The sequence below is a fragment of the Pelodiscus sinensis genome, chromosome 13, assembly GCF_052426305.1.
Source record: "Pelodiscus sinensis isolate ZL-2025 chromosome 13, ASM5242630v1, whole genome shotgun sequence".
In the NCBI taxonomy this organism is placed as follows: Eukaryota; Metazoa; Chordata; order Testudines; family Trionychidae; genus Pelodiscus; species Pelodiscus sinensis.
In genome coordinates this window covers 44,496,562-44,510,641 of record NC_143064.1, presented here as the reverse complement: position 1 = coordinate 44,510,641, position 14,080 = coordinate 44,496,562, and the positions used below count along the sequence as shown (strand labels likewise).

Genomic DNA, 14,080 nt, shown 5'->3' with positions numbered 1-14,080 from the left:
TAAGAAAATACCTTTTGAACTTTCTGCCAAATTACCACACGCAGAACCAGATCCATCAGGGAATTAAAAGCAATTAGTTTTGTAACAGAGTGTGGTCACATTTGTTTCTTCTCTGCAAATTGTTCTGAGGTCGCCCGTCAGCCTTTTTTTGTCAACTGTTTATATAAAGACCGGTAGGGCTTAGAGACTTTGGCTGCTATTAAAAAATGGCTGCCATATAAGGTATTCGTTTTGCATCTGATGTATTTCTTGCTCTCGAAGGGACAAATTCACCTTCACACCCATGAAGGCAGCTTTCATTGAGCCCGTGGGACTGTTGCTGGGGTGAGGCTGGTGGGCTCTGTTATGCAGCTGTATTACACATGGCACTCCCAACTTATGCGTTCCTAGTAATCGTTGCACTGCTGTGTAAACTCCTAGCTGCTCCTTCTCTTCGGTAGGCCGGTGTCAGTATCCCCATTTTACAGCTGGGGCACAGAAATGGGAAAGTCAACCTTGAAAGAAATCTCCCTTAATTGTGTGCTTCCATTTTGGGGTTCCAGATTGATTCTCTGAAGGCCGCAGTGCTGCGCATATACAGCTCCAATGGACTTCACTGATAGCTGGGCGGCTCAGAAATGGAGGCCGCTTTTATAAAGTTGGGCCTTGCCAACTTGCTCAAGGCCCAGTAGCAAGTCAGAAGCAGAACCCAGCTCTCCCAAGTCCTAGCTCGCTGGTCCACACTGTCTCTCGACTTTTGAATACACCCATCAGAGGAGTGTCTGAGTGCCATTAAGGAAATTGGGAATGCCTCATGCAGGCTCATATTTTGAGTAAGGACTGGGCCCAAAGGGGGTTGCCCATGTGGATCTGAAGGCAGATATTATGCCAACTACAGAGCCCTATTCTACATTCCTGACATGGGTTACGCTCCCAGTAGATGCTGGAATTTTACCCGAGTAAGAATAAGCTGGCTTGGGCCCAGGGTGGCATCTTTAGATGCAGGATTTACCAATTAATTAACTTTGTCCTTAATACAACGTACCTTGCGAACCTGAGGTTCCATTTCTTAGGTGAACTGCGTTTACAACTCTCTCCCTTTTCTTTTCTTTGCAGACTGAAAACTACTCTTTTGATTCCAACTACGTGAACAGCAGAGCCCACTTAATAAAGAGGTATGTGGGTGTGCTTGAAACTGTTCCATTTGCATAGCCAAATTCAAATTGTTTAGCATGCTTTTTCTGCCCTATTATATACTACTTGATGTTTTGTGTGCAAAATGTTTTGGGAATAATCATTTGATTTTTTTAAAACAGTATTTACTTCCTATTAAATCCCATTGCTCGTGGCTTTTAATAAAGGGAAATCTTTTTTTGTTTTTTTGTTTGCCTCCTCACTGAGAACTAGCAGTGACTTAGGCAAAATGCTGTTACCCTGACAACTTTAAAATGTACGGACTTCATTCCACTTGAAAGCATAGGAATCCAATGTTAGATCTGGAGGGTGAGCGCACCCTGCCAGGTGAGGAGGTAAGAGAAACTTGTTTGGGGCCAGGTAATTTGTTTTTGATGTTTGTTCGCTATTTTAGTTGAAATGGTAAAGCAATCTACACTATTTTTGGGATTCTTCCCCCCCCCCCCATTAGTACAACTAAAGGGTCAGCCTATTTTCAGCCCAGCAGTTATCCCTTTGGTGAATTTAGCCTATGGGTAAATTCTGCTCCCAGTAATTAGCTAAGGTTTCCATCACCCCACCTTAACTCCATTGACTTCAACTTGGTTATATCTTAACTGAGAGATGAATTTATTTTATGGGGAAAGTCTAAAAACTTTGTCCCCCCCCCTCCATTTCTAAGCCAAATGACATCTAACCAGGAGGCCGCAATGCAGTGCAGGAGATGTGGATCTCTGGTAAGTCCTGCGTCTGTGCCCTGGGGGCTGGGAGGGAAAGCTACTCCACTCCTGTTCACAGGGTAGGACTAGACCAGGGGTCTCCAACCTTTTTAAGCATAAGATCACTTTTTGAATTTAAGTGTAACCCAGGATCTAGCTAAAACCCAAACACCCTTGCCCCTCCTCCTTCCCACCCCTTCTCTGAGGCTCCGCCCCAGCTCACGCCTTCCTCCCTCCCCCATCTCATTTGCTTTTATCAGGCTGGGGGCAGAGGTTTGAGGTATAGGAGGTGTTCAGGACTGGGGCTGGGGTTCGGAATGCCGGCTCCATCTGGGCACCGTTTACCACAGGTGGCTTCTGGATGAGGTTCAGTGGGCTAAGGCAGGCTCACCCCTCTCCTGGCCTTGCACAACTTCCAAAGCAGCCAGCAAACTCTTTCCATCCCTGCCCCCCTTTGCTCTGTGGAAATGGGGTACATGGTGGAGGGAGGGGCATCCTGACATCAGCATGCCCTCCTCTTCTTCCTGTGCCTTGCACAGCAAGCAGAAGGCTCCCAGAGGACTGCCAATGCAGAGGGCCGGAGCAGCACGGCAGTGCTGAGAGGGGCAGATGAAGTGCCAGAACTTGATAGCCTCCTGGCCACACCTCTTAGGCAGGTGTTGTCCAAGGCAGGCTGCAGCAGCTGGCACCCCAGGCGGAACGCGTGATCAGCGCCCCCACCTGCACGGCTGTCAATGGACTGACGTCATCATCGGGTGCCCCATTGAAGGCGGTGCCCTAGGTGACGGCCTAGTCGGCCTATAGTCATGGGCTGCCCCTGGTCTTAGGATCACCTGTCAAAGGTTCCAAGATCTACCAGCAGATCCTGATCTCCTAGTAGGTGACCACTGGACTAGACAGCCCATGAGCGGTGGAGGAACAGAGCTGCTTATCCAGCAGCCGTGTCTCCCACTCAGAATTCCCTCCCATTTCCCAGCTTACGATCTGGGAGTCAACTCCTGGACCAAATTCTGCCATTTTATCCAGATAGTTTTATTCTTGAAGACAGTGGAGCAGCAAAGGTGTAACAGCCCAACTGCACCCTGAACTGTTTAAATATTCCCCCAATAGTAGAGAAAATCCAATTACTTCACTGGCTAAAATCCCATTTATTTACATCGTAAAAATATAAGGAGGGAATTACAAGTGCATTTTCTGAGCAGCTTCAGTTTAGTCAGTGATGGGCAGGTATATTTGTTTGCGTTGTTCACGATGTTTAGCAACGATAACGTGACTGCTGGAGAGAAATGGGCTGCCTGCAACATATCGCTCCTCTCAATATAGTCAGGGTTCGTTCTTCTCAAAAACAAATCTATTAATCTTTTTCTTTTTTTACGCCTAACATAAAAGCAAGCCACATTCCTGACTCCCACAGTAAAGTTTACTCTGAGGCAATTGTTCTGGGATTCCTGCAACTGCTGATACTCAGAAACCTGCCTTGCCTTTAGAAAAGTGGCAGTTCTGGAAACCTGTTGTGTGACTGTTGCATTATGACCTGTCTCACTGCAGGAAAGACAAGTGCATTGTCATGCAGATTGCTTGCACATGAACGGTAACTCTGTGTAGGACAGTAGTCTCCTCCCCACACTTTTACTTGTCTTGCACTTGAAGTCTAATGAATGTCATAAATGTTACACAGACATTTGAGAATTGAAATGTCATCTGTTTAAACACTGGAATCATTTTAATTCAGCAAAATCTTTGCTTTTGTGGGAATGTTATAGTTGCTCAACCTTTGCTGTACAAATCTCCCCAAATCTGTGAGTTTGTTTAATCTGTTTATACCATTTTTATTTTTGGTCTCGCACTCTCATGCACAAAAATTAATCCAGGATTTGAGGGTTTTCTTAATTTAAAATTCTCCTTCTAGTCAGGCAGTGGCGTCAATAGGGACATCTTTATTTAACAGATAGTTTTTGAAGGTTTCCATGTATTTTCACAACCCTCTCCCCCTTTGTGGTTCTGCAAAGCATGAAATGGTAGGTGGTCCGTTCAGTTTCCGTGGAGACACAAAAGGGGCTTTGCAAAGTAATGAAAATGTCTAGTAATTCAGTGCTTTGAAGTGCAGACCATTCCCAGGACTAAATTATTTTCGACAAAGCCAGCTGGCTGGGAAGTTTGGGCCAGATCCTCAGCTGGGTATAGCTTCAGTGAAATCAATGCTTATTTTTACCAGCTGAGGAGATAATCTATTGGTTCTTTTTCAGTCAAAACAGTGTTGAAGGACATAGTGAAAGAGCTCCTGGGTGGGTAGTTCTGAAACTGAGCTTTGCGATGCCTGCCAAGATAGATTGTAAGCTGTTTAGGGCAGGGACTTTCTCTTGCTCTATGTTTGTACAGTGCCTAGCAGAATGGGGCCCCTATCTTGGTTCACCGGTAGGTATTCCTGCGCTGCAAACAGAAGCAATGAAATTGAGTGGAGAGGAATAATCTCCACATCAGCTTGGTCAAAGTGCTGTCAGCACTAGAATGGGAGGGGCAGGGCTTAATTAATGCCTGGGCTTGCCAGCCCTGGCGCACCTCAGCTTGGCAGTTCATAGGGCAAACTCAGAGGTGCTGGAGCTATCAGTAATGAAAGTAAAAATTTGCTTGAGCCCTTGCACCTCTTTCATTACAAATGAATCACTGGAGAGGAAGTGGCTTAATGTAGCTCGTTCCTGAAGAACCCCAAGGTTCCTTCATTATTATCCACCTGCTCCTTTAGCTTCTGCTTCTTCCGTTCCTTCTCAGTCGCTGTCCTTTGCAGGCCGCCTTTGTCTGTTCATGGATGGGCACTTCCACTGGTTTCTCCTTCCGTTTCCCCAGCAGTAGCCAATTGATTGCACAATGCTGCGGTATCAGCTTGTCGTCTTTGCTGACCTTGTGGTTCTTCACGAACGAGCCACATTTCAATGTGTTTAGGCTGATGTCCTTAAAGTTGTACCTTGTACCACAGTTTACATAGCTGCCAAGAGTTTCTAGGGTTGGTTGCTTCCAATGTTGCATCCATCTGCAAGCCAAAGAAGAGTATTTCCCAGCCTTCAGCTCTTTGCATCTCTCATGAGCACTTTGCCTCAATGAATATTGGGAACTCTCTGTGACATTGGCTTGCTCTTGAAGCACTTTTGGTAATCGGTGCTCTGCTGCTGTGTCTCTCCGTAGTGCATGGAAGGCAAGGCAGCACCATTTTTAAGGGGCGCTACTGGAGATCGTGAAATAAAATGGCGCTTGTAAGCAGATGGTGTTTCCATCTTGCAATATAACGAGTCTATAGGCAGCATCAAGTGTCATTTTTTGAAGAGTACAGGATCTTTTGAAAAATCAGCCCGTTGTCGGAAAAACCGTGTCTAAACCGCGGCTTCAGTTTCGAAATGGCACTTGTTCGAAACAGCGCCAGAATGCAATTATGCAAATGAAGCATGGGATATTTAAATCCCTGCTTCATTTTCACTTTTGATGTGTCTAATTTACATCCCTCTGCCTACAGAGGGGGTGTAGTTCACACACCCCCTCAGAGTCATACCTATCTTTGTACGCCCTGGGAGCATTAATAAGCTGCTCCTACCACAACAACCAGAGTTTACTCCGCAGTTTTATGCTGGGTTCTGACTCTTGCTAATCTGAGATGTCCAGAGCCAATGTCAGCATCCGTAGTGAGACTGTGGACCCTGCCGTGCTCGGAAACTGGTCCTGTGAGGACTGGCCCCAGTTGTGGAGAAATGTCTTGGGGCAGGAGGGGTTCTTTTCACTGTGGGGCCTCCTAAGGACTTAGGTTCAGTGTTTGTGCAGTGCCTTGCACTATGTGACTGGGGCTCCTGGGTCCTACTACAATACAAATCAATAAAACCAGCGGTGGTGACGGTGATGATAATTGAAGCAAAACAAGCTTGTTTCCCTGAAGGAAATCTGAGGCCTTCTAGAGTCATGTGGTCCCTAGGACTTACACTTGTCTGCTGCTGCTGGCTCTCGGTTACCTGGTCTCTGCCCGCAAAGAAGCTCTCCCTGGTGTGTGCACATAGCCACTCCCTCCCAGGAGGTAGAGGAGTAGGACCCAGCCTCAGGGGGAGAATGCCCTGAACCTCTTTGTTTCCGAAGAGGTTGCCGCTCTCCAGGTACGTTCTCGCCGTTCAGACCAATGCACCTTACCCAGCCCTTCGTGTGGTTCTTGCCCATGCCCATTGAAGGTGACCTCAGAATTGCATATTGTGCACTGCTTTTTCTTTTGCAACTGGGCTTGTTAGCACAGTCAGAAATAACGCACCAGAGCAAACCAAGGGTCCATCCTGTCCCAGTACTTTGTCTTTAATTCTTCAGATAGAGGTGTAAGAAACCTCCTAATGGACACTATAGGGAATAACCTTCTTCACGGGGAATTTTTTGTCCCAATACCAGGCTGCTATAGAGGTTGGTTTATGCCCTGAAACTTCTAAGGGGTTACACTCTTGTAAGATTTTATCCTAGCTAATATAATTTTGAATGTTCTTATTTGTATAATGTCTAAACCTTTTTAGAATCCTGCAAAGCTCTTGACCAAAATGATATCTTGTTGCATAGAGTTCCCCAGGATAGTTTTGCAGCATATATTAAAAACCCCTCTGAAGACCAGTGCAAGCTGGATTATCTGTTTTGCAGAATGAATGGATATGGGAGAAAATGTTACCCTGGGGGGCTCCTTTTGATCGCGACATTAATCGTTGGCCTGACTGACAGTTTCCTTGTACCTTAGTACTCAACAGCCTAGCTAGGGAGTTGTACCAAGCTGTACCTGGCACATTCAGCAATAGGTTGCCTGTATTCACAGGGCACCTCCATTTCTTTTCTTAGAATGGTTCAGAGCGGTATGTGACATGCCAAGATGAATGGGTTGTACTGCTGTTGTACTTTCTCTTCCTGTTCTTCTCAGGTATAAGGTGGTCCTCTGTTCCTGGTCTTGCCTCCAGTCTGATTCCACTTTGTGCCGCTTCTACTTTCCGTCTCTTTGGCTCATTCCAGAATGAGCAGCAGCCCTTTGCTTGTGTGAGAAATGAGCAAGATCTTTCTGCAGTTCTCACAAACCTGTAGATGGTTCCCGTTTCAGACTTGCAGCTAGTCCTAGTCACCCACCGGAATGCGCATTAAGATCAATGAATAGGGTTGTTAGTGTGTCAAACTGCGAACACCCTTTTGTGGGCCTGAATTGTGACTACCTGTGAAAGAGATTCTCCCCTCCACCCCAATAATATAGCCAGTAAAAGTCTTGCTTGAGGGTTATGACATCATGCTGGCTAAGAGAGACTGTATCTGATTAGACTTGACATGACAGTAAATCCCTGTTCTTTCTTAAACCCAGCAGTTCAACTTTCAAGGACTTAGAGGGGAATAGTCTGAAGGATAGTGGGCACGAGGAGAGTGACCAGACTGACAGTGAACATGATGTCCAGCGTGGCCTGTACTGTGATACTGCCGTCAATGATGTGCTGAACACCAGTGTGACTTCCATGGGGTCTCAGATGCCTGAACAAGGTAGGTCGTGTCTGTGCAAAATATTGTGTGTTAAGGGAGATCTGTGGAGCTTTCTGACTGCAGTGACAGTGGACAGCTAGATGCTGATGGCTATATTTTCTTGCATGGGGGTGTGATAAGGATGCTTTTCATCCTCCAAGTGCTGTATAGATATAAATACATCTTCACCACCTCCTGTCAGGTAAGTGAACAATGAGGGTTATCCCCCATATCACAAATGGGGAAATTGACATTTCTATCCCACCCGCCCCCATGTATGTGACAGCAATTCAAATGGCAGAGTTAGAATATGAGTAGGAGTTACTTGTTTCTGGACAGGTGCTTGTTGCACTAGGCCTCGCCCTAATCAAGGATCAGATGCCTTCTTTTTGACACACTGTACAGCATTTCAAGAGCGCATGAGCAGACGTCATCCATACAACATTTAGAAAAGGCCAGCTGAGTGTATATACACATTATTCACACATTCCACAGGAGATTAGCTCAGTCAGGTGGGCGAGGTATTCGCGTGTCCCCCCCATCTAAACTGCACTTTCCCCTATTACACATACCCACATGGGGAGTTGGAAAATCAAGCCATGATCTAAACCCAAATGAGTGTTAGCTGGAGGAAAATAGTCAGAGGAGTTCAGCTGAGCCCATTCCTTCATATGGACTTAGGCATGAATGTCGCTTTTAATGTCTTACTGATGCAAACCTCCTCTGTAAACATCCTGTCATTTTCAGTTAAGATATATGAATGCAGTTTGGTGCTCAAGTTCAGGGAAGCCTTAGGGGGACTTGGATATCTCTTAAGATAGGCTGTAGCGAAGACTCATCTGGAAGCCTCACTGCTAAAAAAAACCTTCAAGGATGTGAAAACAAAGGCTGTGATTCTGAATTGGGCTCTAGCTGTTGAATTTGATTCCTTGTAAACATCATTAAAAGCCATTGTTTTGCAGTAATAAGAGTCAAATGTGGAGAGTTCTCCCCATCCCTGTCATAAAATATTTTCTTTAAAAGAAACAGTGATCGCTACGTTAATTCCCGAGGGACACTGCTAAATGGCCATAGTTAACCCAGAAATCTGTGCAAGTTGGGAGTATGCAGAGGTCACCTACCAACTCTGTACTGCCAGCCACGTTAGCTGGAGGGCGTTGATACCTACAGCGATCATGTATTTTCCAGACAACCATACTGTGGCTAAAGATGAAAAATTTAAACATTTATATAACTCTACAGTGGTAATTTAATTCTCTGAGGACTAGCACTGTGACACAGAATGTAGGCTGATAGGTATCATTTATTATTCTTCTATTACAAAGAAATTCTTTTTCATTTCAATCAGGGAAAGGTTTTCCAAGATGCTCCTTGCCGTAAGAGATGGCTCTGGGAGTGAAAATGTTCATAATTGATTCCTGACCGGTTGGAATGGTCTGAACACCATCTGTTAAATTTTTGTCACATTTTTTTTTTTTTTTTTTTTAGTGGAAAACAATCTCGGTGGAGTGCCAGATTGGCTTTGACAGAGATTATGTTTCTGACAAGGTTGTGCACTGCCTGCAGTGTGCACGAGATAACAATGAGAATGAAGTGAGGAGAATGGGCTGGAGTCAGACTTGGTCAGTAGAGTGACACTGGTGATAAATTTGGTTCAAAATATTGGAACCAACTCCTCCTGGCATGAACTGCTGGTGAAGAAAATTAGGTGGGAACCATCCAAAAGCACACACTGGAGTCAAGCGCCCAACTCCTATTGACCTTGGATGGGAATTGGGTGCTTATAACACACTGTGCCTTACAGCTCTCCCCCTCAGCTATTTCTTTGAGGGAAATCACTTAGTTGTAACTTCTTCCTCTTGTTCATTAATATTGATCACATATGGGAACATCTTCATATTTATGCCATGCCAGGATTATTCACTGTATCCTGATCCTGCCAAGCACTTAAACACATCTTTGGTAATAGTCCCATTGACTTCAGTGGGACTTGTCACATAGTTGGAGCTAAGCAGGGCCTGAGGGCTTATCTGCATTTAAAATGCATAGCTGCACGGCTGTAGTGCTTCAGTCCTGAGACTACCTACACTAGTGGGAAGGATTTCCCTTCTGTAAAGTAGGAGGGGTTGTAAGTGCTTGGAGGATAGGGTCATAATCTGGACAAACTGGAAAATTGCAAACTACTGGAGGTAAATAGGATGAAGGACACAGGAAAACTACTCCACTTGGGGAGGAACAATCAGTTTCCCACACATAAAATGGGAAGTGACTGTCTAGGAAAGAGTATTACAGAAAGGGACTTTGCATCATAGTGGACCACAAGCTAAATAGGAGTCAGCAGCGTGACACCGTTGCAAGCAAACATACCAAACAAACCAACTCATTCTGGGATGCATTAACAGGAATGTTGTAAGCAGGACGTGAAAAGTAATTCTTCTCTACTCTGCTGATTTGGCCTCAATTGGAGTATTGTGTCCAGTTCTGGGCCCCGCGTGTCAAGAAAGATGTGGAGAAGTAGGAGAAGGTCCAGAGAAGAGGAACAAAAATTATTGAAATTCCAGAAAACATGGCCTATGAGGGAAGACTGGGATTTTTCACATCCCTGAGAGAAATTCCATCCTAGTTTTCGAGTGTAGACCAGGCCTAATCTTTTGCTGGGTTGAAAAGTCTGTCTGCTGTCTCTCAACTTTTGGGTTCGGTTTTGCCATCTAGCTGGGTTTGACTGAACATTCGCATGTGAACAGGGGTTTTTAAATGTGAGGAAGCTCTTTGTCTGCTCTTTCTCCCAATGCCTGTCTCCTATGGCATTCATAGTTTCCAAAAACTAGGCAACCGCATGCATGTATTGCTGCTTCCACATACCAGAAGGTGGGTAAATGCTGTGTAGTTCCAATACCGGACGCCCCATCTACTCAGCAGCTAAATGGACCTGAATTCTGTTGCAAAATCCCTGGAGTGACACACATGCGCATGCAGCATGCTGGACATTGTGTGGCAGCTTTGTGTGGGGATCTGAATCAACTATGAGAGTCACTTCCATTTTTTTCCCTATGTTCTCTCCTTGGTATCAGTTTTCAGCGTGCTTCACTTTTGCACTGCGAACACGACTGCTCCCGAGGAGATCACAAGGGGAAAGGTGGAGGCTTTGGCAGCTGAGCGGGAAACAGTTGGCATTTTGGCTGCTGCTGAGGCTCTTGATCCATATGGAAGTTGCCACTCGTTGTGAGTGTGGGTGGCCGAATCTGGCCTTCCGTTACATGCCTACAAATATGATCTTTGTGCAGTTGGCAGAGTTCTCCACACTTCCAGTAATAATAGTGAAAGATAAAAAATCTGACTGATACATTGGTTTTGCAGTACGATGACTCCCTTCCCTACAGTGAAGTGACTTGTGATTTCCATGTGGCTAAATGAAATCAGAATCAGGCGCCAGCCCCAGCTAAATTCAGTCATCAGCTTAGCATGAGCTCTCCTGAACCAGTAAACAATACAGGATTGGTGATCTAGACAAAAACTAAGGTTACATAAGTGGCCTAGAGCCATAAGCAGTCTCTTACTATTTTCTTTTCAGCAGGTTGCAAAAACAATACTTCATCAGGCAGGCGGGCAGTATGACTCCAGTGGTCACTAGGTGATTAGAGTCCCTTTGCCTGATTCAAGGGCTTTGGAACACGTCCTATCCCTAGGGCAGGATGGGGTGGACATAAAGGCAGACTGATCAGAAGTCTGTTTTAACCAGAGAAATGAATAAGAACTTGCCTGGAAGATAATCAGCATGGGTGTAGAATAGTATCATCAAGAGTTTGGGCATAAAGTCATTAATTTTTGTAGCAGATACTAAAATAGAAGGCAAGGGAGAGGCACACTGCTAGGTGAGACTCTGCTTTGCTCTGGTACTTAGGTTGCAGAAAATGACAAAAAGTCAAGGTAATTAGATGAGAGCAATAATGGTTCTCGCAGGGTTCATGAGTGTCTTATTTGTAGACATCCAAATGGTTCAGGAGCCTTTCTTATCCACGCTCGGTAACTTTTGATCTGCTGATGTGAGATCCTGGTTGGCACAAACTCCTATGGCTTCTGAAGCATCTTGATATCAAAGAAGCTTCTGAAAATCTGGAGCATCTCACAAGATATTGATTGCTATTCTGTGGGCCCGATGAACTTTGACCTTTACGATACACTACTGGGAATAGACTAGTTTCTCTTTCTGCGGTTCTGTTAAGAGATAGGGGTTTAGTGGGGTCTTGTTTAAGCACACCTTTTTTCTTGAGATTTTAGATTTCCTGCAGGAAGGTGTAGATAAAATTTCATCCAAGCTTCTACCTGTAATACTCTGGGAAGTCACAGGCTCTTGAACTCTCTCTCAGTATTCTTAAGCCTGGGTAATAGCTTAGAGCCTGACCATTAAAGTCCGTAGCAAAATTTTCACTGAGTTCAGTGGGGACAGAATTCAGATCGTTGTTCATGCATTCTGGGCCTGGGTTTGTGTGTTAAACCCCACCTGGGTTTGTGTTTTGTGTTTTTGTGTGTGACCTGAACTACTTGATGGTGTCCCTTTTAATTGTGACAAGTATCAGAGGTAATAGAGAGGTAGCTGTGTTAGTCTGATCTTGGTAAAACGAGGGGGGAAAAAGTTATGTAGCACTTCCAAGACTAACAAGATAGTTTATTTGGTGATGAGCTTTCGTGGGGCAGACCTACTTTTCAGATCAGAGGAGTAGCCCTGTTAGTCTGAATCTGCATAAATGACGAGAAGTCCTGTGGCACCTTATTAACTAACAGATTCATTGGAGCATAAGCTTTCATGGGCAAAGACCCACTTCGTCAGATGCATGTCACCTTTAATTGTGTGGCTTTGGGTCCTGTAGTCGAGAGGTGGTGCATGCATGGCTCCGCCAGTCGGCAATGGCTTCCCTCTTTCCTTTTTTTGGAAATCTTTTCGATCTCCCTGTAGTGAAGTATCCTCTCTAAAATGGCAGATTCTTGTGTCAAGAGTGGCAGCATGTTGTCAGGAATATTATTCGGAGCTTGGCTGCTCAGCGTATTTTAGAAGTCGGAAGCATGCCCAGTTTCTCTTTACCTCCTGGTCTTAATTATTGATTATAAATTCATCAGCTGAAAAGATTGCTTTAATTGCTGTAATATGCACCCAATTTGGAGTTCATTACCACACTGAATTGTTTTTCTTTTCCTCCTAATTGATACCAAATGGAACATACAGGAACACATACACTAATGTTTCTTTGCCTTTCAGGACTGAATTTACCTACTGCAGTCTAATCATTTGTTTATTTCTGGAGGTGGAGGGCTTCACAGTGAGTTTATTCAACATATTTATTTATCAGTTCTTTCATCAATTGAACTTGCACATAGCAGGTTTGTTTGGGAAAACAAGGCTTGAAAAAACGGATTCCTTTTAAACCTAACTGATGTTGCAACTTTGGTATAACAGTGCTCTGTAGGATGCAACATGTACCTATTCTAGGCCTGATTCGCCATTGCATCATTCCAGTTTTAGTCCAGGGTACTGTTTTAAACCTCTAATGGAGATGCACATCAGCGTAACTGATGTTTCAACTCAGCATATGCAGTGTTGGCGGAAATCTGTGTCCACTAGTGGAGTAAACATCTAATAGGGATGTACATTGTGAAGAAATTGTGATTTCCACCTGTGAATCATAGATACTGAGTTTGAAATATCAGGGTAGCGACTGGGGCAGAAAGCCCAGCAGAGAAAAAAACCTCAATCAAACAATGGCAGGTTACAACACTAGAGGCAGATTTTTTTTTAACTTCTTAACATGTATTCCTCTCAGCAAAGCGGGAAATTCTTGGTGTGGAATATTTGACATTGCAAGGTAGCGTGGTGCTTTGTTCCGTAAATGGCAGCATGGGCCAGATGTTCATATAGTAATTGAAAATTCCATTTTATCAGAATAGCATTTGCTGTCAAAAAGTTTTATCTTTACTTCAACAAAGAGGTTGATTAGATCCCTGAGGACCTGAATTAGCATCTTTGAGGCTAGATATACTGTTTTGCAATTCATGTAGTTATTTCTCTCTTGGTTTTGCGCATTGAATGTCTTTTTAATGCCTTCATCCTCTTGCAAACGTATTAGTTGCAAAAGTTTATTTCCTCTGTCTCTTCCTGTCTCTGTTTCTGGATTTGTGTGTGTGTGTGTGTGTGTGTATATATATATATATATATATAGGGTATGTCTACACTGCAACACTATTTTGAAATAACTAGCGCTATTCTGAAATAACTTTGTCCTCATCTACACAGCAGTCAGTTATTTTGAAATAGTGTCAAAATACTGTCTAGCTGGAGGATTTCTTACTCTGACTCCTGTAACCCTCATTGTGCGAGGAGTAAGGGAAGTTGGAGGAAGAGTGCTCTATTTCGAAATAAGTGCTGTGTAGACACTCTCTATTTCTAAATAAGCTATTTTGAAATAAGCTATGCAATTGACGAAGCTCAATTTGCATAGCTTATTTCGAGGTAAGTCATACTGTGTAGATGCACCCATATACAGAGAAATATTTACATCTTTTCTGTTACTTTTTCTCACTTTGTCGTGAACCAGAAGCATACATATACTCAAACATAACCTGTAGAAATACTAGACACAAAAGTGGAACTGACTACTTCAAATATTTATTTTTTAGCAGCAACAGAGACTCCAAACTTATCTGAATTCCTGTTTGTG

The 14,080-nt window shown here is 44.1% G+C and overlaps 1 protein-coding gene across 2 annotated transcripts in view; it reads left to right on the top strand.

The window, feature by feature from the left end:
* Positions 1-14,080, top strand: part of PCDH19 (protocadherin 19) — a 115,762-nt gene that overhangs the window by 63,444 nt on the left and 38,238 nt on the right. Inside the window, exons 3-4 of one of the 2 annotated variants that reach the window (XM_075896752.2) lie at positions 1,096-1,154; positions 7,222-7,391. In XM_075896752.2, coding sequence (XP_075752867.1) covers positions 1,096-1,154; positions 7,222-7,391 — 229 coding nt within the window. Of the gene's footprint in view, positions 1-1,095; positions 1,155-7,218; positions 7,392-14,080 lie in introns of both variants that reach the window. The other variant, XM_006137421.5, reaches the window with a different exon arrangement.